Genomic DNA, 27929 nt, shown 5'->3' on the forward strand with positions numbered 1-27929 from the left:
ATCCATCCTGTTGTCTAAGGGGCCACTAATGATGCAAAGATTAATTTCCACCATCTCAATTCAATACAATTAACAGTATATTGGGAGACCAGTCCAGTTTTTAATTAACAGGAATTAATATGACCTACATCCTGGTACTAATGTATGAGCTTTTGCTTTCCTTGCTGTTTTTATAGACTTTGTGGGTGCAGAGTAGAATTTTGGGAACTGTCCCTTTACACCATTGTCTAAAGAAGTAGGGTTGGTGAAAAGAAGTAGGGTTGGTGAAGATGTAATGTGGTCAAGATGTTGTAATATGGTAAAGATCCAGCAGATGGCAGGCATGTGCCATTTTGGTTGAGAATGCCCATAAAGCAATGCTCTTTATGCCTCTACATCATGATTTGTGTAATTATACGCAGTAAATAACATTTTATGGACTGTAGTATGATCAGTAGCAGGATTTATATGGACATTGACCACAAAGGGCATGAAAAATCCAATGCATGCTGAAAATTGTTGTGAGAGTGACAATAAAGCTGCTTATTAGCTTGTTAGCTCTTCTTTTATGTTAATCCTGTTTTGACCTCTTCACACATCCAGTGTGTAGGGCCGAGCTCACTGATATTTTTTTTTACCTCCTTTGCGAAACAATCCTTTGATCCATTATGAAAGCTTTGTGGAGTTTAGTATCTCATACCAACAGTTACAGAATTTAAAAGCATCCAATAAATCCCCCAAATGAAATGACAAGTATAAAATTAGACAAGATATGACTCTAGTGTTGTAACAATTCAGCTCATTCAGCCCCAGTGTCAAATACACATAAAGTATTTCCATCTTCTGGTAAGCCAAATAACTGCAGATGGCACTTTTCATATTTTCATTTAATCTGAAGTATTTCTTATCGTTCTATGTCTTAGAAAAACTGCACTGTTTTCAGAATATATGGAATTTTTTAAAAACCTGGTCTAAAAACATGTATGTAGCTACTGCTGGGCTTTGATTATTGATCCTACTTATAATAAGAGCAAAGTTCAGCAAACATGGAGACAGTCATAAATACAGTCCCAGAATCACTAATGTTTGATATTCTCTCATGATGCTTATGAGGTGGCCCTGTGGTCTTTTTCAACAAGATCCATGTCAACCACCAGCTGTTTTGACCTGGATGCAGTGGAAATGAGTAAATCCCTCCACGATCTACAAAAATGGCACATTTGTTGTGCAGAGAACACATTTTATCCTGTAATCAAAATTAAAGGAGCCTTTTGTTGGCATGAGCAAAGACAAAACATCTGCTAATATGGGCCTTCTTCCTCATTGTTTGTTTTATTGAGTGATTTATTGAACTTTTACGCATCTGTCTGACAAATTAACATAATGACATGAGGGACAATCAGTTGATGTGACAGGACATCTGTCTCTTTCTTATGGTAAAGTAAAAACTATAATTTGTTTTGCAAATGTATGCCCAGATCCACTGTTTTTCTAACTGCAGTAAGTTTCTCTACTTCTCTACCCTGAGTTTGCACTGTCCTCAGAGATTTTAATTTCAATTCTTCTTTAGAAAATATGTAAAATACACAGTTATTGTGCCTAGAACCCAACATGAGAACCCAACAGATTTTGTGCATGAGAAGAGATTTCCCTGACATACACTGATCATGTGTGTTGTGCTACAGACAACCAGAATTGAAGGATGCGAACAAAGAAACTGATGGATATGAAAACCTAATAGATTGTTACTTTACGCAACTTGCTGCACATAAATAGTCTGAGAACAGCATTTTGCTTTCCAAATAAAGTTGTCCAGTGTAAAGTACAAACACAACTGATTTGAGTACTGTGAATTACACCTCTGCTGCCTTCGTGCCCAGTTTGGTTTAATTCTACCCCTATCATTTTGGTGGCTAGATTAGAGGTTTTCAGTGTATCTGACATAATGAGAGTTTCAGACTAATGCCAACCTTCTCTGGCTTAATGGCACTGCCAAGCTGCCAGTAGGACATCTGAGCAGGGGGGATCTAGTATTAGGCGTATCCATGGACAGAGTATTGCTCATTTCCTTTAAGTGCCCCTCCTCCGAGACAGAACGGGCCGAGCGCTCTGTCATCCTCCTCCAAAAGCCCCTCATTAGAAAATCTGCCGAGCAGACAAAGCTACTTGAGACGACACAATGGTGACTCCCCCACATGGTGATTTGAAAAAGCACAAAAGGAATCCAGGTCATGTTTTACTTTTTTAGATCCTGTCTCCCTAATTCTAACTTATCTACTCAATTGCCTACCTACAAACCTGTTTTGTTTCATCCCCCATGTTTTAAATATTCACAAGATATTATTCAGAATCCCACATGCCAATACACAGACTATCACACTGGCTGATTCACCCATTTTCCCTATGAGAAACATAATAAAGCAAATAAAGTAATAAAGGTCTAAGAAGACCGAGATGATGAAGTATAGAAGAGGGGTAGAGCATGTAACATAGCGAGGATGCACGTTCGTGATTCAGCAGAAATGTGATGATGATGATGATGAAGGTTATGTTCCTGAGAATAGATGAAGCTTCTTTACAAATTACTCACAGCATGACATCATCTTCTATCGCTCATCTTGGTCTTCCTGGAGCGGCTGCAGCTGATTAAGCTCAAAATAAGCCTCTTAAGGTTTTTCCGGCGATGAATAAGCTTCCATGGTAACTGATGAGGCCTTGTTTAGTGATGCCATTGCTGCAGAGGTCTGTCCCGCTCACCTCTCCTCACTGTAACACCAACATGACACCATCATGAATCATGTTCATGTAGTCACACTGTGTGATGGGCTGTATCTTAAACTATTTCACATGTAGAAACCATCATGGATCAAGTAGGTTAATTATTACAGTTTTTTCTCAGGGGGACACCATCCATTATTTAGACCTGCTTATTCCTATTTAGGGTCACAGGGATCTGCTGGAGCCTATCCCAGCTCTCTTTGGGTGAAAGGCAGGGGTACACCCTGGACAGGTCACCAGTCCATCACAGGGCCTCTGTACAAAATGTGATGGCACACATGTGAAAACTATACTGTACAAAATGTTATCCCAGTCAAACAGAATAGGCTAAAACATTGACCTGATGGTGGCTCTACAACAGAAAGCAAATCCACAGGGTCATTAGGCTCTGTCCTTTGGGGATCATGAATTTATTCTCGTGTCATGAACAATATTTCCAGACAATCCATCCCATAGTTACTGGTACATTCACACACACATTTAGCCTTCCCCACAGCAGTCCATTAAGAGACACTGCAGCAGAAGCACCAAAGTCCAATCATTCATCCTCTCTAGAGAGCGCAGCTTGTATAGCTCATCGCTGTCCCTCCTTGTTTGACCTGTTAACACATTAACAGTGGCATGTGGCAGCACCGTTATGCTCTTGTCATCTGAATATCACAGCCAGATCACATGGGGTTTGCTTAAAGTCACCTTGAACTCTCACCCTGTTCAAATGTTGGCATGACAGTTGGGGTTTTTCCCTTTCAGTCAGTGTTTCACTGTGTCCTGCAAGTCAGTTCCAGCTTACAAGTCCATCTGAGAGCAGCTGGGTTTGAAGTGCATTGCTCAAGGTCACGTTGAAAGTTAGTGCTGAGGGAGGCGACAGCATGTCTCCACACTTTCTGCTCTCAGATTTAGCAGCTTGTCGGGGGATTTCAGCTGGCAGCTTTCTAGTCTCAGGACTACTGCTTCTGCCACGCAAAATGCTGAGTTAGGTTACAAGAACTGATGGATTCATTTCGACTGCTGTGATGAAAGCTTTTGTCACTGCATCATCATCGCTGTCGCATCATTTCATGATGTCAACTTGCAACAAACTGGAAGAGAAAATAATTAGGGTCATGAAGACAATTAAGATGCTGTGTTCGGCCAGAGTCATCATCAGTTGACTGAAAGTTTTTATGTGAGACTGTCTCTCAATAGTTACTTTGATGAAGTGGAAAACACCAGCTGGAATCACATTCACATTTTTATTTTATGCGTTTCTTTATGTCAGTACCACCCTAACTCCTAACCCAACCCTCAAAAATGTTTCATTTGGTGCAGCAGTGATTACCACAATTCTACTAAGAGAAGGACATCCAAAAACATGGGCCTCATTTACATTAAGTTTGCTAAATTATATAATGAAAGATGTTGCATGAGTGTTTGAGTTGTATGTGCAGAGCCCTGCTTGGCTTCACAGTCAGTCTGCACTCCTACTGTGTTCCTGGACGTCCACCTGTCTCTCGGTGGCCTGACCACTCTGGGCCTGTCTGCCAGCTTGTGGACATCTGTTTACTTCCTCCTCCATCAGTTGTCATGGCTGCAAACCTCCCTGCTACCACCACCAGACCCCTCCCCTCACTGGCCGGCCTTCTCCACCCCTCTCTCGTGTTTCCCCCAGACACCAGCTGTGAATCACTTATGCTTATGCTGCAGTCTACCTCGTTCAGCCGTGTCATCTCGACAACTCTCTTTCCGAAACTCTCACTGTAGTTTGTTGTGTGCACTGGTTTGCAGAAACATAGACACTTTTTCAAAATATGGATATAAACAGGGTATAAGCTCATTTGGTTTTATAAAAACACAAATGTGAGATGATATGAGTGACTGGCAGATGCAGTTTTGAATACATCCATTGTGTGTGTTTACTGCACTGCAGCCCACATAATAAACATAGATATAAACGCGAAAGATCCATGGGTTGATTATTATTATTATTTTTAACTTTAAATTTGACATGAAAATAGGATTTTTTCCATGTGCCTGTTGCACTGGAATCTGTGGCTTTTCTGATCTAACCCCAACATACTCTGCAGGCCATGTATTTGAGTTTTAAATGCAGTAGGTTCAATCTAAAGGACAGGCATTAAAAACTAGTAATGTGTAACAAGTTAGAAGTGAGACTGCTCCACCTACAAACTGAGAGGCAGAATTTATATAACTTCAGTTGCTCTTTATTGTGCACCAATAAGGATGTTTGACAGCATGTTGAAATCATCTTGATAGCAAATGATTTCATTATTTTGGAAAAGTTATTCACTGACGTACATATTTAAGGTGCCAGAAGTAACTCTCTTCATAGTATGTCTCATTAAAAACACCCCAACAGTGTCAAATGTCAAATGGTGAAGTATTGTCATCCCAGGATTGTACGTTTATATGATTAAATTAGATTTTAGCACTGTTGTATGGTAGATTATACATTATAATATACTTCCTTTCCTAATATACTTCCTCCAAAAGACATGTTGCCTCTTTGTAATGATTTCATAGCCAAATAAAGAATTATGTGACCACATTTGGAAAGTCGCTGAGTACATGTTCACTTTTGGCAGGAGGCACTGTGACACAGCACCCAACTGAGACCCAAGTATCCAAATCTCTTCCCATATGCCCCCATCCTAACAAAATACCTTCTGCACTGACAGTTTCTTTCCTGTCCTCTCTGTCAGGCTGCATGCAGTGGGCTGCAGCTTTTTGGGAAGCTCACCAAGGGAGGTGTGGAGCAGCCAGTGATCAGGCTGAATTAGAGTTATGTGTGACATGCAAAGGAGAGGCTCCAGAATGTGACAACAGCTGCGTTTTAAAGTGAAGCTTTTCTGCCTGAGGGGAGAGGAATAGATGACAAAGAGAGCGCAGCCCGCTGTGAAAAGAGTCTACTCCTTTTGTTGGTTCTTTAAAAACAGAGACCTGTTATCTATTGGTTGTATCATTTAAAAGACTGGACTACTCGGTGGAGTCTGTGGTGTCAAATGAATGTAATGAAGATGTTTGTCACTGTATAAAATAATCTTTACTCTTCTCAGTCCCAGTCATTGTTAACAGCCTCACACCTCTGGCAGCTCAAAATTCCATGTGCGACCAGGTAGATAAAGAATAACAAAGACACCTAATTTCTATGAATATTTATATTTTAACATCCATGAGTCAGATTCTATTTCAGATCTAATTCAACTTTCAGAGCATGGAAATCTGAGTATTTCAAAAACAATTCTTGTTAAGATTATTGCAGTGTGTCCACAGTACATTTCAATAAAATGATTACGAAACCTTACACACGTGTTTTGGCTCAGTTCATTACGATTGAAGGAATTTCACAATGGATTTCATAGGTGTCACTGACAGAGCTTTGAGTGAAACCAACAATAACTAACACAGGTTGATTATATAATTTCTTATGACATCATTATGAAACACCGACCATCAGTTTGGTCTCCTCAGTGTGACCATTCTTTATCTTTTAAAACAAAAGCCTTACTCTTATGGTGACATCACTTTGGTGCATCTTTTAGTTTATGTAAAATCAACCACAAATATTTGTTCCCTTGGGAATAGTTTCTCTGTTCCATCATCAGAAATTTGTGCAAACATTACTCACTGGAAAGTAAAATGACAGAATGCAATAAGTTTTCTTTGAAGCTGTGAGAAATACTTTCAGACCAGAGTGAGTAAGGAACTAGGTTGAATATGTGCCACGTGAACAATCGGGACCATTTAGTCATTGTTGATCTCCTTTATAGACTCTCAGAGTTAAAATAAATAAGTTTGTGGATGCCTGACAATGAAATATTGCCAAGAAAAGGAAGTCAAACACAAGCACTGAGGTATTCAGGCTTTTATCTCCCACCAACAAAGAGCTCTACCACAGTGAAAGCATCAAACCGTGGTTTGTTTTAAAGAGACACAATGATGATCATTTGGACTGGGGGCATGGACACACACACACACACACACACACACACACACACGCACAGACTGGCTTGATCATGCAGAGTATTGGGAAAATGAAACAAGGAGCCAAAATCAGAGAAATTCAAATATAAACAAAATAAATGTACTTTCATGGACAGGAAGGAGGACATCATGACATCTCTAACAGGATCTTTCATTTTCCATACGAATGATCCTCCTCCTTCTCTAATTCATGCAAGCTTTACTGTCCTCTTGGTAAGACTGATGTCAGCTCCACCCCAGCCCACACTGGCACCTGCAGCATTTCCACAGTGGGCGGGTCCACTGCTCGTTGGCTTTAGGACCCAGTGGCTCCTCCAGTGAGGCAGGCAGCGGCTCGGCTCTCAGACTGAAGCAGACAAAGGCGAGGGGAGCGACGGCGTGCCGCTATCCTGCAGCAACGACTCACACACTCACATCCACTGCCCCCCTCGACACGCACACACGCACACACACGCACACACACATACACGCTCCCTTCACTCCGCAAGCAGCGACGCAGGTGAGTCGGATTATCTACAGACTGTACTGATTGAGAGAGAATTGAAAATGTTTTGGTTTTGACTGCTGAGATGACACTGTGGGTGTTTCTGCGTGAAAGGAATAATCTCAGATTTTTAGATGTGCGTTTGTGCAGGTGGGCTGTGAGTAGGTGTGCGCAAACCCAAACCTCCCTTTTTATTTTAATCTTAAAGAAAAACTTACATTTTTCGCTTTTTGCCATGTGGACAAGGTAATAATAATTAAAAAAATGCGTAAATTGTTGTATCATCAAACTTTTTTTTCCCCCTCCTGCTCTATATGACTGTGATTTAAAACTGGCTGTGCGTGGCGTTGGTGTGATAGATCTTGTGTGTGAATCAGCTCTGGTGATGATGACTGGAGAGTCCTAATGTGGTGCTGGTTTGTCAGCGGGGGTGTCGTGTGGGTGGCTCACCAACACAGAACCAGTCCGAAATATCACTGATACCGCATGATGTTACTGCTCCAAGGCTCAGGAGAATATATGTGCTTTGCAGTGGTGGTAATGATTTTTTTTTTTTTTCCCTTCACTGATAAAAGTCTGTAATGTATGAAAAAGCCATAAAAAGATATGATGAATGATGTGAAGCATGTGATGTGCTCTGGCTTTGAAGAAAAATCTTCATTGAGAATATACTTTATGGACTCCTGTTGGAGAATAAGCTGGCTGCTCTTTCAACAAGCAGCAGTGATGGTGATGTCACCCTAAACGCAGGCACCCTGTTTGAGACAATGGACCGTCCTAGATGATGCTCAACTGGGGAAGGGTCACTGTTAGCTCTGCCCATTAGTGCACCAGATGGGCTTGAAACCTGGCCTTTGTCAGCTGAGGAGCACCCTTTCTCCAGAAGTCCCACCCCTTTATCAGTGTGCCTGTCATAAAACAGTCAGCAGCAGCAGCAGCAGCAGCAGCACAGCCAGGGGTTAGCAGCAGACTGGAGGTACCCCACCACATGGATGGGTGGTGGCAGCGTCTTTCTTTCTTTTCTCTTTTATTAGCCTCTGGTGTTATCGTGGAGTTGAAGGTTCTGTAAGCAAACGAACATGCTGATAATGTTTAATTGGCAGATTCGCAGCCGATTGCTTTTCTTGTTGATTAATCAAACAAGCAATTCTCAACCTATGAAACACATTCGGTTTTAAAGCAGCAAATCCTCACGCTGGAGGAGCTGGGGCCAGAGAATGATTGACATTTTGACAAGGAAAATGACTCACATGACTGTGTCTCTCATGTAATTGATTTTTTCTTAACTAATCATTTGATCTGATTTGAAAGGAATTGTTTATACAATACTTCAGATCAAACTCATCATTCATGTGAAACAATAGAAAAATCTCACTTGTGGTTTCAGAATTTAGCAAACAGATAGCATAATTTGATATTTCAGTCATGATTCAGGTCCCCAGGAAGTTGATGATACCGTCACCCTAGACATCAGCACCTCTGTGTCTGTGTGGTAATAACCCACTTAGAGTGGAGATGTGCCTTAAGGCCAGTAACCTTTGTCACCATTGTCCTGTAAACTCATCATGACCCAAAAGATAAAGCAGCTGCACCAAGATGCCTCATTCTCCCATTTTAATTTCACTTTTCATTCGTTTGTACAGGGCAGTCTTCTAAAAGGTGTCTTACAATGCATGAAAAGATTATGTCATTGCAGCAGGGCTTTAAACTGGGCAGACAACTTTGTCTTTTCTGTGGGTGTGTATCCAGTTTCAGTTTAGAATATATGGTTCAATGAGTCTTTGTGGTTTGTGAGGTCAGAGTTGTAGTCTGCAAATTTCTTTACACTGACACCCTGTATGGTTATTGCCTTGGGCACAAACGGTGGTCATCTATTGCTTCTCTCAGATTTTAGGACATAACTGATTTTGAGGCATGCAAACCAACAACCAGCACGATATCAAATGTTAGATCAAAAGATCATTTCTCATAATTTCTTCTCTTGAATTTTATGATACATGTATCAGGAACTGACTCATCAGGTGAGACAAGTGTTCACAGGTGTGTGTCAGCAGAATAAAGAAGAGACTGAGACTTACATGTCATGCTACATTGCATTGGACTGTAATCTTATTGTTAATCTAAATATATATTTAGCACTACAACAGTGTGGGTCCAAGTGATTTATGGATGTATCCTGACTAATGATAAATACAACTGTTTAATTTTCACTTCCTTACAGTTGAATTGATTACTGCAATGTTTCATATGTTTATTATTAAATGTTAAGTCAGTGGTTGCCATTTAAACATTACATTGACATCAGAACACCTGCATGAAAATCTGTCACTTTCTGGTGCTGAACATCTGCCGTGTTCTTTGAAGTGGTCAGTGTGTATGACTGTGTGAGGGTGCCTTTGGTTGCAGCCTAAATGCTGATATATCTCATGTAGTCACACTAAAACTGGCCAGTGGGTTCATCAATGTCTCTGTGTATATAAAATGTCTTTTAATGATTCAAAAAAACAGATGTTAATCATCAGGTGACTTCTTTCATTGTAATTTTATTTACATTTCATAAAGTTGTGTTATTGCAATATTTAACTTTGTGATGTATTACATATGGAGCGTTGTGTCTTGGTCGTTAGCACTGTTGCCTCACAGCAAGAAGGTCCCTGGTTTGAAACCCATCAGGGACCTTTCTGTGTGGAGTTTGCATGTTCCCCCTGTGCTTGTGTGGGTTTTCTCCAGGTACTCTGGTTTCCTCCCACAGTCCAAAAACATGTATGTCAGGTTGATTGGTGACTCTAAATTGCCCATAGGAGTGAGTGTGAGTGTATGAGGTTGTTTGACTCTATGTGGCCCTGTGATGGACTGGTGACCTGTCCAGGGTGTACCCCTGTCTTTCACCCAAAGAGAGCTGGGATAGGCTCCAGCAGATCCCTGTGACCCTGGTTAGGAATAAGCAGGTATAGATAATGGATGGATGTGTTATGTATGTTGTTTTCCTTCCTTTCCTAGACTCTCCAGCATTGGTCACCACCAGCACACATCTGTCACAACCATCACAACTTCCAGTCATCATGGAGCTAGACTTTGGACATTTTGACGAGCGAGACAAGGCATCCCGTACTCCACGGGGCGGGCGCATGAATGGACTCCCCAGCCCTACCCACAGCGCCCACTGCAGCTTCTACCGTACACGCACTCTGCAGGCCCTCACCAGTGAGAAGAAAGCCAAAAAGGTGCGCTTCTACCGCAACGGAGACCGCTACTTCAAGGGAATCGTGTACGCTGTGGCCAACGACCGATTTCGCACCTTTGACTCTCTCCTGGCTGACCTCACACGCTCACTCTCCGACCACATCAACTTGCCACAGGGTGTTCGTTTTATCTTCACTATTGATGGCTCGCGCAAGATCGCAACCTTGGATGAGCTAGAGGAAGGTGAGCATGTTTTAGGAGGACACACAAAGCACTTCTTAGATCTAATCTAATACATGTCCTTAATGGGACACTGGATCAGTCAGGTTTTCAGGTTCTTTGTTCTCAAGTGGAGCTACAGCAGTGAGGCTAAAATGAGAAAGAAGTCCTGCAGTTTCAAATCAGTTTCCATGCTGAGAAGATTTAGAAGCATAACATTTCCAGTTTTCTGAGATTAGAAGTCTTGTCTGTTCGGTCTAGACTCCTGTAATCTGTGATGTACTAACTTCTAATCTGAAGGGGTTACTTTGGGCCAGGCTAGTGACATGGTCCACTTTTCTCAGCTGTGTATTTTTGTAAATACTGATACAGCTGAAAACAGGTCTTCTGCTTTGGACTCAGTGGTCTTGGTTTTAGCCTAGACTCTCAGAAGGATTCACATTGAGCTGGACAGGCAGCTCTATACAGCCCAGGATGGGATAAATGGTTCATTAACAGAAGGCATTAATATCTAATCCTTAAACGTGTTCTGAGAGTGATTTATTTATTTATTCCTGGGAGTTTATACCATGAAGCATCTCCAACATCTGTAATAGCAATTACCGATTAAAACTGCACCTTTTTGTGAAGCTGAAAATATTCTCCTGAGGCGGTGGTCAGGATATCTTACATGATGATATATTTCATACTGCTATAGCTTGGCAAGCTGATTAGTTTGTGGTGTCTGATAGACGGAGTAGTACAAATGCTCTTCAGCTTCACCAGCAGCTGCCATCGTGGCTGTTAGTGTCTGTTACAGGCTATATTTGGCATCAGGGGGCTGATCAGAACCAGGAGTGAATTTATGTGCTTACAGATTCTTGTTGTAAAAACCTGGCAGAGATTATTTGAGAATCTTTTTGGTAATGGATTTGGCAATCATCAGGATGACCCATGCTTTGGCCTGCTTGGAGGAAAGCCACATCATTATGAAACCTTTGCACTGATGCAACAGTGTCGAGCTTTTATTTGAGGAGTGTGTAAGGAAACAATCAGATGTTTCTTATATGGGTCATTTAATTGGGTCTTGATATTATTCTTTAAGACCCAATTAAAGAATCTGTACTTGCTGAGAAAACAGTCCAATAAAGAAGTAGGGCGAGGTGGGCAGGGTGAGTTTTGGGTAAATCTAGAAGATAAACTGCAGCTTAATTTGTCCAAAATGAGGTGATCATCTCTGCCTCTTGAGCTGCTTAGGAAAGATAGCAGTGTGCATGTGTGCTGGGTGCAGTAAAGAAGAGGCTGCACTGTGGGTGGTGGGGGGCATTTCATTGTGCTTCCTCTTGTGGAATATAATTAATTGCTCAATCTTCTCTGCACAGTGTAATCCTGTTTCGTGTCTTTGTCTTTACCATCATTTCTCCACATTTGGCCTAATTGTTGCCTTCTGGATTTCCCCTTTCGCCAGAATTTCTCTCCCTCTCTTTCCCCCCTGCTTCCTTTTGTCTTTACTTTGGCTCCTCTCCCTGTCTGAGCACGAACAGCACAATCTGCTGCAAAAACTGGAAGTCAGGCCAATTTAGGAAAAGTACATTTGTGATGAGGCTGCAGAGTTTTGTTTTAAAAAAAAAAAAAACCTTTAAGTTTTTTGTTTTTTTTTTTTAAATGGTAAAATCATACTTTTTGGGGCAAGTCAGTCAACAGGCTTCATATGGAAGAATAGTTGTACTGCAAGTCTAACAAAGCCAATGGTTGAATGTTTAAAACTTAAAACAGAATGAATATTTAAAGTGTTAGGTAAAGTCTCTGCTCTACTATTGCTGCCAGTGTGTGCTGCTGTAAAGTCCAGGTATTGTTGGACTGATCTGTGCTGTGGTCTCATGGGGGAGTTTAAGCTCTTTGTCTTTTTTCCCTCAACACCAGGCAGACATGCAAGTGCAAGCCACTGTACGTCTTAATTCATAATCACACAATAAAACGCTGTATTTCAGGGATTATATTCATGGATAGATTATTTAGACCTAAAATAATCTGATATGAAACTCTGACTTTGTTTAAATCCACAGAAAGAATTTATGTTGATTGAATTGTATCAGCAATCAGATACTGTACTCTAGCTGCCACCCCATTACAGGGGTGAATGGAATTTAGTGTTTTGGTTCCCAAAGGATCGAAACATTTGGGGGAAAAACTCAATACCATCATGTTTTTGAAGAAACAATCTAGTTACTCAGTGTAAAAGATGAAATTCAAGATGTGAAAGCCTTGGGCTAATTTCTCCTTTTGGTTTTGACGTCTCATAATTTGAGTTCCTGCAGGTTTGAATGTTTTTTTCTGTGGGCAACAATGGGACTCTCAGATGTCAGGGTTGCATAGCTGAGTGCCTTACAACACACTAACCCAAATTTTCTTCAACTCCAAAGGGGAAAGCTACGTTTGTGCATCAGAGAACTTCTACAAGAAGGTCGACTACACAAAGAACGTAAACCCCAACTGGTCCGTGAATGTAAAGGCCTCTGCCAGCCAGAAGAACATGCAGTCCTTTGCTGCCAAGGCTGCCGGTGAGTCCAAAGAGACCAAGGACTTTGTCCGGCCCAAGCTTGTGACGGTGATGCGCAGTGGTGTGAAGCCACGCAAAGCTGTGCGTGTCCTGCTCAACAAGAAAACTGCGCACTCCTTCGAGCAGGTGCTCACCGACATCACAGAGGCCATTAAACTTGAAAGTGGAGTGGTCAAGCGGATCTACACACTTGACGGCAAACAGGTATGTCTCCCACATCTTACCTTATGCTGTCAGGTAAAAGACATTAGATCCCATGTGCTGCTGTAAACCAGTTTACTGGGTCACAGTATGAATATGAACAACTGTACTCAGCTAAAATTCAAATGTATCAAGCTGCAGGTGGCTTGTTTTGTCTGTGTTTGTTTAATGTGAGATAAGGCCTTCTTTTGTTGGAATACCTGAACAAAGGTGGTACAGTATGTAAGAAAATCTTCACACAAAAAGAAAAAAAAAAATTGTGGTTATGACTGAGGACAGTTGATCACTCATACATCCACCCACACCCAGGCAGGTACAATCAGGATCAAAGCAAAGCAGCAAACAAAATGATTTCCTCTGGGAATGGAAAAAAAAAATACAACAATAATAATTGTATTTTTTAGTGGTTTTATTTCATTTAATTCCACAGCAGCTAGAGGACAAAATGTTATTGTTCACTCCTACCCTCAGTCAACAAGGACACTGCAGTTCCATGGGAACCTTGAACATCCATGAGAACAGCCTGGGTACACAATGACTCTAATTGTCTGTGGTCTTTATTCATAGTTTTAGTCTGAACTAATCACACTCTCTGGTCTTGTGCTGCAGGTTATTACTATCCTGTCCAGCAGCATTTGTTGTGGAGTTTCTGGGATATTGGTATTTCTGAGTCCATTTGTCACTGAATAGCTCAAAGTCTTTGGATGTTCTGTCTTCCACCTCAGTGGTAGTGTCAAAGGACCCAGCCCTGTAATGCTGCATTGGATCACGTTATCCCATTGTTTGCCTATATGTGACTGTACACACTAATAATTTAGTAAATTAGTGAGAATATGGGTTTAGAAAAAACACCAGAACAAAACTAAACTAACATCAATTCACGCTGGTACGATAAGTTGCAATCCCTGCAATTCAGGAATCTCAGAATCCCCAGGACCAGTTCTCAGTTTGAGAGGAAGCTTCAGTTGCATGTTAAGATCTTAAATACAGGTACAACTTATTTCGCATAACAGAAGTCACACAATAAAGTCCAAAGTGTCCTGAGCAACCTCTCTGCTGGTCAGTAATTGGATCTTTTGACTGTTGGAGCCAAACAGGAGTCAGGGCACAGGAATCCCCTCATGAAGACCCTGCAGACAAAAACCTTTGGGTTTCTGCTGATCTGACTGAGCACTAAAGACTTGCACTGATATCAGGTTTGGTAACAGTCATATATACAGACTAGGCCTCAAAACTGTAATAACAAAGTAAACTGATTTCTTGTATAGGCTGGTACTTCCAGTGAACTTAATTTACCCTGAGTATTAGCAGACTTACCCCCAGGTGCTGTGATATGTGGGATGGAAATGGGGGGCAAACAAAAACACAAGAATGGCAAAAGCTACTCAACTAATCCATATGAAGTCCACAACATGTTTTAACTTCGCCTGAAAGTGATTCTCTGGGGGACACTATTGTTTTTTTTTGTTGTTTTTTTTCAGCACGTGAGGTAAGCTAAGAGGACATCATGTTTTATTCATGTTGGTGCTTTATTGGAGCAGTCTTGAGGGACAACTTGCAGGGTTGTCCACTTGGAAGGTTGTGAAAGGTCAGCGAAATGGACCCCCTGCTATGTCCTTTATATCTGAAGTATGTGCTGTTTCACAAAGTAATAAATAAAAAGTGAGCGAGCACTGTTGTCTGTCAAAATAACATAATATTTTTATGTGTAGCAGTGTTTGACTACTACAGATTCAGTGATAAAATGGATTTTGCACATACTGTAAATACAGATAATGGTCTGTCTTTCCTCCTGAAAGATTACACCTGTGATTAACTGCACAGATCAAATATCGGTGCTTCCCAGGCGATTTTGGTTCGCAGGAAATGAAAAGAGGCGTTGACGAGGAGCTAGCGTGGAAGCATGTGTGGATATGAAGGTGGACATCTGTTCCTCAGTCGTCCCTTTGATATGGTTAATGTTCACTAATCCTCATGTGGGGACCTTTTCCTGTATTATTCATTACAGATGGACTGGGGATTGTGCCCTGCTGATCTAGTTTAGGTGTTGTTCTTCAGTTTACTCTGTATTAAAGTGGCCCCAATCACATATGTCTTGGTGAAGGCGAGGCGATTTGAAATGATAGATGGGGGATGGGGGGGCTAGGTTTGATGTTAATGCTCTCTCCCAGGGGTGCAGTCTGCAGAGCTGCCCCAGGTCTTATGTTGGTTTTCCTACAGAAAAGACTGGAGATAACCTTAACTTTATGCAAAGCTTTATTGGATTTATCCTCATGGTTGGGTTGTGATTAGAGTTAGGCTTTTCTTACCTGTCTTGCTAAGATTTTTTTTTTTTTTTGCCATGCATTTTTAAGGATGATGTTTCCACAAACTGAACTGACCAGTCACCATATGGCAGCTACACCCAATCAGAAAATACTGATTCTGTCATTACTGCAGATATAGATTAAATATTTTATAAGTGGTGACCACTGATGTTTGACTCGTGTCCAGGGACTGTGTTTCATTGCAATGCACAGAAATGCAGGAAATGCTGCGCACGTTATTGCTCTGTCTTTGTGTGCAGAGGCACACTGCAGCTGCTCTGTGGTGGAGGTGATATGGTAGAAGCAATATTGATGCAGTGCCCGCCCCTCCCTGACTCTGCGCCGATCCTCCTCTTCCCATTCCATTGCGATAGCTGCTGGGACCGGTTGCTAGGAGACCACATCCCAGGCACAAAGAGAGCCCAGCTGGTGTGGACTGGTCTGTCAGATACCACATCCTGTTGTGGGTGTGAGAGTTTACTCTCAATGCAAGCCTTTGGTTTAAAAATCAGTGGATTTTCTTCTTTTTACCTGTATAACATATTCATCATTGGGTGTGAACTGGATGCATGACTGGCTACACTGTCGTGTGTGTGTGTGTGTGTGTGTGTGTGCGCAGTTTTACAAGATTTGTTTGTGAGTGATTAAAAATGTGATTCAAGTTGGCTTGTAAAATGGCTACTCTTCATGCATGATTTTTCTCTCTTCATTAGTGCTGTGTAGATTTTAAAGAAGCGCCTGCCTTCCTCTCTTTGTGAGTGTTGTGAACAAAATCACTCCCATTTTCCCCTCAAATGCTGGTGCTTTTCACTTCAATCGCAAAGGGTGGGGCCAATAGATTCAGGAGTCATTTTCCATTCTTGGTGTAAATTAGGATCATTTTATATTTGCTGATGGGGAGTAATTATTCCCTGTGCCTAAAAAGTACATTACACAGGCTACATGAATTCAGAGAGGATTGTTAATTGCTGGCACACAATTTGTATTCATTTGTCTCTGATAGAGGTGTCTACGTTAGAGAATAGTTCTGATTTGCATTTAAGATCCACTGCTTGTTCATCTGAATTGAAGGTTTTTGTCGAATGGATGCCAAACCCAGACGTCATTGTGAAAAATGTTGACGATGCATTGTCGTCGTGTCATTTGTCCTTTTGAATCATCTCAACAAGTCTGCAGATTTAATAGATCTTTTCTAAAATTGATTTGTCGACTAAGAGCCATGGAAGAAAGGAAATGGATGCATCAGGCTTCCTTCAGGCACAAGGTCACACTGTTATTGTTCGGGAACAAAAGATTCCTATTTGCTTTAAAAGTTAATAAGAAATTATCCATTGCACAGGAGATGGATGCATGCATGGGTTAAGGGCTTCTTAATGACTAAAATACATCCGCTAATAGGCAAGAAAAGCCTGCTTTTCTCTGGTTATCAGTGCTCTTGCAGTCTGCCTGCTCTTTGCCATGCTGCAGAAGCAGTTGTCATGGCAATAAGCTCTGCTGTGATGGATTCAGTTTGTGACAATGGCTCTAATACGCTGAGTGTGCTCTTTACATCGGGTCTTACCTGCCCGCTCTCTCTTCCTCACCCGTCAACAAAGCTCACTGCAGCCACATTTCATCTGCACATACACACACACACACACGTCTGACACTGTAAAAGGCAGACACTGTGAAACCGACAGATAGAGGGGCGTGGTCCAAGTGATGAAGGATACGAAGAAGGGATGTAGGCATCATCTGTGCCTTGATCCCCTCACAACCCCTCGTTCCTGCACAATTACCACATCAACAAGTGAGCACGACGTGAGGGGAGGGGGAGGGGGGAGAGGAGGAAGCACACTTTAATAATGCTAAGGCCACATCAGTCAGCCAAATGGAAAGCCAGCTTCCTTGGGGTTGGTGAGGGGTGGGGTTAAAACAACATCAGGCTCCAGCTGGTCCCCATGACTGTGCAGTTATCTCAACATAACTGGCTCATCTGTGCTTCAAATACATCCAGAGCACCTACAGTAGCACACACACACACACCGCTGGTGCATTGAGGTCACAGACAGGTCAGAAAGGCAGCTGGTAATAAAGATGATCATTAGACTGAGACAAATCCCTGCAGACTGGTCTGTTTTAATGTTTTGATTTACTACAGTTGAAATTTTCTCCAATTATACTGTATCCATTAACTGAGCAGATGATACAAAACCAGACAGCTTGATATGATTTTCTTTCATTTTTAAGCAGTGTTTTAAATTATTTTATATTGTTTTTGAAACACTAAACCAAAATTGACAAAATGAAGATAGTGCTTGCATATTCCACTCACTGTAGAGGCACTGGTATTGATCAGGTCTACAGTGAAGGAAATGGTGTGGGAGTTTCCCAATGGGTTCCAGCTCAAGGCTTTACTGGCTCTGTTTCAGCCTTTATCTTTTTGTATACAGTACTACAATTCTCTCAGTAATGCTGAGGCTACAAAATACAATACTTTAAAAATGTTTTCTCATTTTCTCATATTTTTGTCTTTTTTGCCATTTTGCTTCAATGCCATGCCCTGTGCTCCACATCCACTGTACCTTACACCTTGCCCAGGCGCTCTAAAGGAACCCTAAATAATTCAGTTGTTGTAGTTGGTGGATCCCTGTGTAGCTACTGGTGGTCTTGGTGGTTTTTGGGGGGTCATGTGGTCCTGACAGCTGGTGAGGCAGAGATTAAAGATCGGCTTGGCGGGACAGAGGGTAGGGGGCACCTGGAGTCTGGAAAGAGCCAGTTTTTTAGAAACACAAAAATAGATACAAACTGGCTCTAACATGTGTAGTGAGTGCAATATTTAAATATACAATATGACAACAAGCTTTCTGATAATCTTTTAAGTTGAATAGCATCTTGTTGTCTCAAATAATCCATTTTCCTAGACATTGCCAGGTGGGTCTGTTTGACGCAGTTTGCTGACCTTTTCAAATTAAGAGACGATGCTTCTCAACCTATTGCCAAATGTTTCCAAGCTGGCTTGGCCTTTCATCACTGCAGCCATATTTCAAAGTGACTCTGACATTTTACTTGTGATCTGATTGAATGCAAAGCATTTTTTTCCACATTTCTGTCAACTGTAGACAGATTTCAGAACCCATGTAAGAGGTAAAAACAATTCCTGATGAAAACCTTATTAATCAGAAGATTGTGCGCATGCAGTCCAGGATTGGGTGATTGTCAGAGCATCTGTGGGACATTAGATACACACAGCACACACTGGTCTTTATGATGCAAAGAGACCTGGCCAGACATCTGTACTGCAACTGTATGATGATCCCTTGTAGGGAATTGGATTAATAAGATTGCTTAGGATTCAGTGTTTTTAATTTTTTTTATTTATTTATTTATTTTTTCACATGGGTTAAACTCAAGTTATCTTTTTCGTCACCTTGCTTCTTGTGAGTCATTTTTATTCTGTTTCATTCCCAGATATAATAGAGGCAACGTTTTCTTTGCTCTGATCCAGATTTCCAGCCATTTTCAAGGATTAAACCTATGCATTATATTTGCTTAGAGGTTTTTTTTAATATATATTGTATTAAATCCCCTTTTTAGCCTGTAAGTAGGCAGATACCTGTTAGTACTGCCTGTTAGGAAAGTAGCAGAGAGGAAAGAATCTTTATTTCAAATGGAGATTTTGTTAAGTAAGATAAAAGTATCAGTCTGTTGGATAAACACTTTTATCCCTTTAATCAGCTCTGTTCTTAAAGCTATTAAAACAGGGAGCAGCCTCTGTACTCCCACCCCCATTTCCAGCCCGTTTCCATCTCCTCCACCTGGCCTTGGGGGAAAAGAGCACTTCTTAATGCTTCCATCTTATGATTAACTGTCAGGTGCCTTTTTTTCCACACAACAGTTTAACCTAATGAAAGTAACATGTATCTAATCTCTTGCTAATGAACATGGAAGGCAATCCAAATGTGCATCCTGTAAATTAGCCCTGGTTGAAAAACCAATTAGATTTTGATCCCTGGAGTCAAAGCGCCATCTCTGTACCTCAGCGAGGATCCTGCCAGCCCTGTAGTCAGGGTATCTTGTGGAGCACAGAGAGGGTACAGCTGCTGGATGCCACGCCACAGAGTCACCACCACACACTTTTAGCTTGTCTAGCAGTAAAGAGAAGCAACATGGCAGCTGCTGGGGTGGGGTGTTCCCAAAATTATCTGCAGCTCATAGTTTGGATGTGTATCACAAAGGAAACCAAGATGCATCTCGACTATTCTGGCGAACATCCCAACACAGTGGCATGTGGTACCCCTCAGAAAAATCTACAGATAGTCTCTGGTCTGGGAGAGTGTGTTTCTCAGGGAAGGAGCCCCAAAGAGACTAATGCAGCTTTAAAAAAAAAAAAAAGACATGGTTGTGTATGTGTACATATGTTTTGATCCAACAATTCAAGTAAGAAACGGGATATTTCAAGTGTTGAAAGACAAACTAAAAACAAGACTGAGGTGTTTTGTAAAAAAATCTCATCAAGAGGAAATGCAGCTTTTAGCTGGAATGGCTTTAATAGGCGTGCCTTAACTGGTAACAGGGCCTGTACAATGAAGAGCAGCGGAGAAGGTGTGGCCCAAAGACATCTGTCCACTAAGTAGGCCATATTGTGTCAACAGCTGCTATAGTGTGAAAAGTCCCTGGGGAAGGAAGTTGAATCATTTAAACACTACAGCAAAAGGTATAACATTATCATCTCTGTTTGGGCTTTTTGGTGCCTTTGTGTGTGTGTTTTGTTAACATGACAACTGAACGCAAGACACAAAAGTGGCCTGGTATTGCCTGAAGCCGACTAAATCCTTTGGTTGGCAGTCAACCACGACGTCACGATTACTCAGTGAATTCATCCACGTAAGGCTCTGTGTTTACAGGGCGCATCGCATTTCTGTCATTAAATCTGTGAGTCCATCATCCATGTAGCTTCCTTTGCACTGCCATTAGAAACGCATCATTATGCTGTTCATGCCTACATTGATATTTTTAATTATTCCTAAGTCGGCATTTCACATGCACTTCATTAAATTATGAATAATAACAACAATGTACATATAATCAGATGAATGTGAGCAGATAATTCTGTCTTGGAAATTACACTCCTGGTTTCTGTAACTCTCTCTCAATAAGCAAACAAATCTGTCACGGGACAGATTAATGGATTTATGGATGGCAACGTCACTCAGGTGCTCCACCCCTTTGAAAAATCCCAACTCATACTCAATATATCTCATTCATGGTCCCCTGATGATGATGATGATGATGAATCCTATTAACTTTGGTAATCCCCTGATTTCCCATCAACAACTATTGAATGGATTTTCATGATATGTTTCCCCTCAGGTTGAGATGTGAGAATGTTAGCATGCTGACATCACATGAGCCACTAACGTTGCTGTGAACCCATAAACTTGTCATGATAACAGCTGAAAAGAGATTATGACTCAATGTCTTCTGGATTCACAGGTTACCTGCCTTCAAGATTTCTTTGGCGATGATGACGTTTTCATTGCCTGTGGACCAGAGAAATTCCGCTACGCCCAGGATGACTTCTCTCTGGATGAGAACGGCGAGTGTAAAAGCTTTAGTCTAGAGCTAGTAACACTACACAGTGTTGGAGTACACAGAGCATATCATTTTGTCACATACTGTAAATGACAGGGTTTTGCATGTCTTCATTTGATTTTATTTATTGATGCTTATTAAATTATATATTAGGTGAAAATGTTTATTGTAAGTCACACAGTGTGAACTGTGCAGTCAGTGAAATGTTTTATAGAGTGTTACCATTATGCAGGCATGTTCCCTGAAACGTACATTAGTGCAGTCAGTGTGTTTGTTTTCCCAAAACTGTGGACTTTAGGTAGAGATTGTAGAAACTTTGATAAAGATTAAATAAATAAATAAAAATGAATTTAGCAAAATCCTTAGCCTTCAGGTTTAAGGTAAACTACCCCTGGTAAACACTTGAGCCCCTCAAATATACTTTGTATTATGTGTATATACACAGTCAAAATGTCCATATAGAGCAAATGCCAAATGGTTCAAGGGATGTCATTTCATGTACTAGTGTCCAATTAGCATGTTTTCATTCATTCATTAGAGTAGTTTTCTGTGTGCTTGTTTATTGTGAGGAGAACAAATATGAGAGAGAGTCCAAAAAAAGAGAGGGAGATGGAGAGAGAAGCCTGTTATCTGCAGCCAGCAGCAGGGATAAGAAAGGTAGAGAAGAAGAAGAGTCATTAATCTGTCCGGTGACAGGTTAAGGCCAGCCGATCTGTTGGTGCTGATACTGCTGAGAAGTCAAAGAGAGAAAATGTAAAACCAATCCTCTCGCTGAGTCTCTCTGCTCCCCACAGACATGTTTTTTTTTTTGTTAAACAACCCACTTCTACCTATTGTTCCTCCTCTGAAAGAATCACAGTCTTTTAAATGTCTTTGGATGTCTAGGATGGAGAGACCAGGTCACTTAGAATGATCTGGTCCTTTCCTTTCAGCCTACTCCCACATGGAGCCAAAGCTAAATTGTCTCATTCAGTCTATAATAACCTTGGGGAAATGCTAAACAAAATGGCTGGAGCACCCAGGCATCAGTGAGCCCTGTCTGTGATGCCTCCCATTAACTCTGCAGCCACAACACTCCAAAAGATGAATGACAATAGCTAATCTATGACAGTTCAAGGAGTTAAAATTATATATACGCAAAAATAAAATCTTCCTACTAAACTTTTGTTTGTGCTGGAGATAAAATTTAAAAAAAAAAAATATATATATATTAGTCTTTACTGACACCATTGCTGCTTTTTTAACCTTTTCTTCCAGAATTGCCATAATAAATTTAAATTACCATACCGATAGATGTGCAAATAGAGAGGATCACATGTATACCTGCAGCTCTGTTTATGCACTGACAACATCAATTAAAACTGAGAGAGGAATCTGTGTCAGGGCTATTTCGAGACAACCGAGCAGACTAGACAAGCTGCCGGTCTGAAGTGTTCTCAAAGACTTGGCGACACACCTTGAAAACAATAGTACGTCTGTATCCAGTAATGTGTGAAGGACAAAAGCGAGAAGACAGACATACTACGATCCCAGGAGATGGAGGGAGGAGAGATAGTATAATTAGCATCAGAAGTGGAAGATGGTGGTGGTGTGGGGGGGGGGGGGGGCAGGAGGAGGAGCAGCAATGTCTGCAGTCCATTTGCCCTGATTAACACTGTGACCCAGAAGATACTGCATGTATTCAGATATATAGGCTGTCGCTGATGTGACTGTACATGTTATGTTATATTTTCTGCTTTTTTCTGTCTAGTTACTATATAAATACTTTTGATTTTGGATAGAAGGATAGGAACACATCCAGTGTTTCCACCCATTGTATATTATTAGAATGTAATAATATTATAGGGAAAGTAGGCAACAGTTAAATCTATTTATTGATGATGTGCTTAGTTTGGTTTTGGTATAATTATATTAATTTCAGATATTCTGATTAACTTTAACCTCCTATTTTGGACAGAGCTACAGTACCAAATGTGCACACATGTATCTCAGTCACAGTTTGAAGGAAAAAGTGATGATTTCTTTCTAACTCTCTTTGTGGTTGTTTTCCACAGAGTGCAGGGTGATGAAGGGGCCCAAAGCTCAGCGCAGTTCAGCAAAGAGTCCTGGTCCGATCAAGCGCAGCAAGTCTCCAGCTGAGTCGAGTGAGCCCATTATTATCTCACCTACACCATAACGCATCCTGTTTAAACTAGAGCAGAAACTGACCTCACCCTGATCAGTAAATCAAAACACAGAGAGCTGCTGGAAAATAAAACCAGGCTGATCCTGTTGCTGGAATTGAACATAAAATATTAGAGCGAAGTGATGTGGGGACCAGTTTCTGCAGATGTGGTGAATAAATCCCAAATCCCAATTTTTCTCTGACCTTACTCTGAATTAAGTGATGAATTTCTCCTTCAGGATCAATAGTGTGTGATAGCAGATGACTATAAATATCAATCAGGTTTCCTTCCACTGAACAAATATCAGAGAAAATCATCACATAAACATATTTTCCTCATGTTTTCTTGCACTTTGTTTAGAATTCAGCAGACTTTTTACTGGGGGGCCCCAACAGCATCAGCTCCTTAATCTCAGTACAACACGCCCACAAAAAAAACCTCTAATGCTAATCCAACCTTTGTTTACTGAGGGTAATCTGATTTAGGATAATGTTGCTAATACAGATCTTTTTTTTTTTGAATGAATAAAACATTAAAAGTAAACAAAGACAATGTAAACAGCTTTTAGATGTTTGTTTTGCAGTTTTACACTTAATAATATCCAGGAGGCAATAGAACATAACAGGGACACCAGCACCTGCACTTGCTTGAATATTTTATGTTAACACATCTTAACATCTCTGTTACAATGAGTGAGTTTACATAGATGTAGTATTAGTTGAACAGAATATGCAATGAAATCCAGTGGTGCCGGTATGACAAAAAAAGAGCTGATTTGTTTGGCACATAAACATCAGAGAACAAAAACACTCAGATATGGAATTGCTTCATTTTGTCAATGTGCAAATCATGCAAGTGTTAGATTAGATATTGTGTATAATAATCATCATCACTTGCAGTTGGTATATACCATGATGGCACCTGTGCTTACAGGTTTTTATTATGTGTTTTTAATGCAAGTGACAGTTTCCCCAGTGGCAAGGCAGAGCAGATGAGCTGTTAAATCTCGAGAAGGGTAAATACAGAGTAGGCTGTCCACAGGTCATGTTTCATAGTAATTTATACAATAGGTTGGGGGATGTTTTTATGTTAAGGCCTGCAGGTTCAGTGGTGTTGAATATTTTATTGATCACTGATTGGGGGATGTTTGGCCAGCAGGCCAGGCCGGCATTAACCACATCTGCCTGAGGCTAGCACAGAGATAATGGTGTCATAGGAGGGAAATGTTAACTGGGATTTGTCATGGTCTAGCAAACTGATATGAGTCTGGCCAATTACTGAAATAAATTATTTTTGGATGTTATGTTTTATGCCATAAGAATCGGGGATCTGCCAGAAATGTGCTAGACTTCATATTATTGATGTTAAACCTGGAGACCCTTGTCCTCATGTCTGAGAGCAGTTAGCCTGCTTACTAGCACTTTGTTCAGCCTGTGGTATATAAAAAAAAAAACCAAAACAAACAACCTGGATCAGGGTGCACTGGGTTTAATGAGTTTAATGTATTGAAACTGTGTTTGGCATGAACACAGGCAAAGAAACACAGTGATCTTAATTAAAACATCACCACACTGGAATGTGTTTTCTTTCGAATGTAGAAATCTAGAGACAAAACCTAGTCAGCGTGGGTGACGCTGCTGTATACAGAGAAAATGTTTCTCTGCCCCAGCTACAGCTGAACCCTCGATCTTTAAATAAAACAGCTGCACTCTGTTTAATACACGTGTACGATCCCAATGATAATAGTGTCATTTTTCCATTTGCCCTTATAAAGTGCTCATGCAGCCTGTTTTAGTCAGAAGTGGAGACTTTATCAGGTTGAGAGGGTAAATGAAGCCAGTGGCATTAAGCTGGTTAACAATGAAGCTTTATCCACGTTGTGTTTTCAACACTCATTGGCTAAAATTTACACTGGCCATCTGGCTCAAAGTCTTTTCAGTTCTTTTCATCTCATATAGACAAAAACTCTTTTTAAAGCACTTAAAACACGCACAGCCACATTACATCACATCACACTGCTTTTAGATTGAAACCCAGTGTCGCGCACAGAGAGAATCCTAGCAACATGGCAGGACGCACAGCGAGTGAATAAAACATCATCGAACAGTGAGCTTGTAAACAGCGTCCCTCTGCACTGTAGCCAATTGTGGCCATAGTTCAGGAATGACTTTTCTATAGAGCCAGGGAAAGAGATCCAGGACTCTCTTACACACTTTCTGATCCACCTACTGTTTACCCCCCCCCCCTTTGCTTTCTCTCTGCTTTGTGGGCCCTCTCAGCCAATGGGACAGGCTCCAGCAGCCAGCTCTCTACCCCGATTTCCAAGCATTCCCCCACCTCCACCCCCACCAGTCCAGGCCTCAACAACAAGCAGAAGGTACCCAGACTTCTTTCCTTCTCCTGCCCATTCACCTTGTTACTTTTTTTCTATAAACACATAATTTTTATGCTCTTACCTGCATTCAGCCTGACAGAGTCGCTGCTTTGTTTGTCCAGGATCTCTACCTGCCTTTATCTCTGGATGATGACGATTCTCTGGGTGAATCCATGTAGACCCTCCTCCTTCAGCCTGCCTCCTTCCTGGCCTGAAACACAGAAGTTTTTATACCTCTGCTGCTTTCCACCTTCACTCACGGTGCCACCTGTTGTGTAGGAAATCCACTCTTTGTCTCTTTTTAAGGCCTTAGCCACCAGGGCTATGACACCATTTGCTGCTTGAGAATAACACACAAACTTTTTTTTTTTTTTTTAAAAAAAATCAGTTTTGATCACTTTGTAACAATGAGCTTTTAACAACGTTCAGGCACAGTTTCTAAAAAAGGGCACACAGGTCACTGACCCACAGATTTCATGGTGTAAAAATTTCACTCTGGTCTCAGATGTTTTGTTAAAGGATGCACTCTGGCTTTCATATTTTACTCACAGAAGTCCAAGCAGCAAATGGTTCTTTTTAGGGGTGTTAGTCAGAACTGACTCAACTTTTGTATCACTTGTATTCGTGATGTTTCTCAGTGTCCTCCTGTCCTTCTGCCCTACAGTTAATGGTGTGAAAGTTAACTGTCCCTTATCAGAGGAAGTTTGCTAAGCCAGATAAAGTCTTTCTAACCCGCTGTAAATACTGTGTATAGCTAGTCATCGTAACATCTCTGTCAAAATGTCCATTGCTGTGCTTCCATAACTAATGTTTGCTCAACATGATACAGGGTATAGTCAAAGTAAAAGAAACAACCAAAATGAAGTCCCACCACAGACAGAGAGCAGGGAGGTGTGGGATGCAGCTCCTGACGGAAGTGGATTATTGGTCAGAAGCCAATGTCGCTTCAGTGAGAATCCGTGTTCCCGCCTGCAAAACTATACAACCATAATTCTGTAAAACGACCTTGTTTAAAGTCCCACAAACACTAAGGCATCATAATCCATTTCAGTGACTGGAATCCATCCAGTCCAATCAGATACAAGACAAAGATTAAGCTTTTCCACATACCCTGAGGGAAAACTTCATGTTGGTGTTTCCTCTACTTTGACGCTCTACATAGACAGTAGGCTATACATGGTATATACCCTCTGTGTTATAGATTTTCACAAACTGCAGTGCATGATATCGATAGATGATTATAAAGCTTTGGGCATGTAAAAAGCTGATTTTGAAGGACCTAAGGTGCATAAAAACAACCAAAGGAAAGGAAAAGAATTACTCCCCCCCCCTATTTTTCTTGTTTTAAAAAGCCACCACACATTCAGTATACTGGCTTTTTGTTAATTGAGTCTAAAAATGTCCCTTTTCCTGCTTCTCCACAATTAGTGGTGACATTTTATTGTGTGAACTTTAAAGGTAAATAAATAAAGGTCTCAAAGCCAAAGTTTAGATCAAGAATTACTGAAAGGGGAAAGTATGTAACTTTATGGGAGAAGCACACCTGGAGATTTATGCATGTTGCTTCTAACACATCAAAATAACTTCAACATTAAGTCATGTTCATCTAAGGCAGTTAGTTTTTTTTAGCTCGCTAAATGGTTATGGGATTTCTCCTGTTGTGCATGGCTTAGCATAGTTCTCAGATGCAGGGGAGATGAAAACGTAACGGTTGTCTAATCTGCTTGGGTTTTAAATTTTTATAAAGTTTATTAATTTATATTAAGACTGCTTGTCTGATTATTTTTTTTTTTTTTTTAGTTCTAACTTGCTCTCATGAGCTCTAAACACTAGTACTTTTTCAAGCCTGTGTGCAACTTAGCGCCATATTTCTGTTACCGTAGTCACAACTTGCATCGAGTGTCTTAGAAATCTACTGAAAAGAGTTTTCTCAGATTTTGCAGGGAATCAAAGCTGAGAATCTCTAAATTGGACAACACTGAAGCACAAAGCAGGGAGCTACTTATTCACCACAGCAACAGACACTTTACTGTCCACTTGCTAATATTACAATATATGACCACAATTCATTTCTCAATGTATTTGATTAAAAAAAAAAAAATAGAAAAGAAATGCTGCATGTGTAGCATCATTTAAATTAACATCT

General features: G+C 40.9%; 1 protein-coding gene across 1 annotated transcript; it reads left to right on the plus strand.

Moving 5' to 3' along the window:
- Positions 1-7084: 7084 nt before the first annotated feature.
- Positions 7085-27854, plus strand: LOC113143179 (neuronal migration protein doublecortin). The gene is made up of 7 exons (XM_026328666.1): positions 7085-7237; positions 10223-10648; positions 13027-13367; positions 21146-21248; positions 23299-23388; positions 25689-25786; positions 25906-27854. Exons 2-7 carry the CDS (start codon positions 10285-10287, stop codon positions 25960-25962), a joined length of 1053 nt encoding a protein of 350 aa, XP_026184451.1. The 5' UTR covers positions 7085-7237; positions 10223-10284; the 3' UTR covers positions 25963-27854.
- Positions 27855-27929: the final 75 nt, after the last annotated feature.

The sequence above is a fragment of the Mastacembelus armatus genome, chromosome 14 (assembly GCF_900324485.2).
Source record: "Mastacembelus armatus chromosome 14, fMasArm1.2, whole genome shotgun sequence".
In the NCBI taxonomy this organism is placed as follows: Eukaryota; Metazoa; Chordata; class Actinopteri; order Synbranchiformes; family Mastacembelidae; genus Mastacembelus; species Mastacembelus armatus.

Coding starts and splice junctions, on each gene's coding strand:
- LOC113143179 (XM_026328666.1), top strand. CDS start 10,285: ATGGAGCTAGACTTTGGACATTTTGACGAGCGAGACAAGGCATCCCGT. Junction 21,249..23,298: donor CTTCTCTCTGGATGAGAACG/GCGAGTGTAAAA, acceptor TGTTTTCCACAG/AGTGCAGGGTGATGAAGGGG. Junction 25,787..25,905: donor GCCTCAACAACAAGCAGAAG/GTACCCAGACTT, acceptor TTGTTTGTCCAG/GATCTCTACCTGCCTTTATC.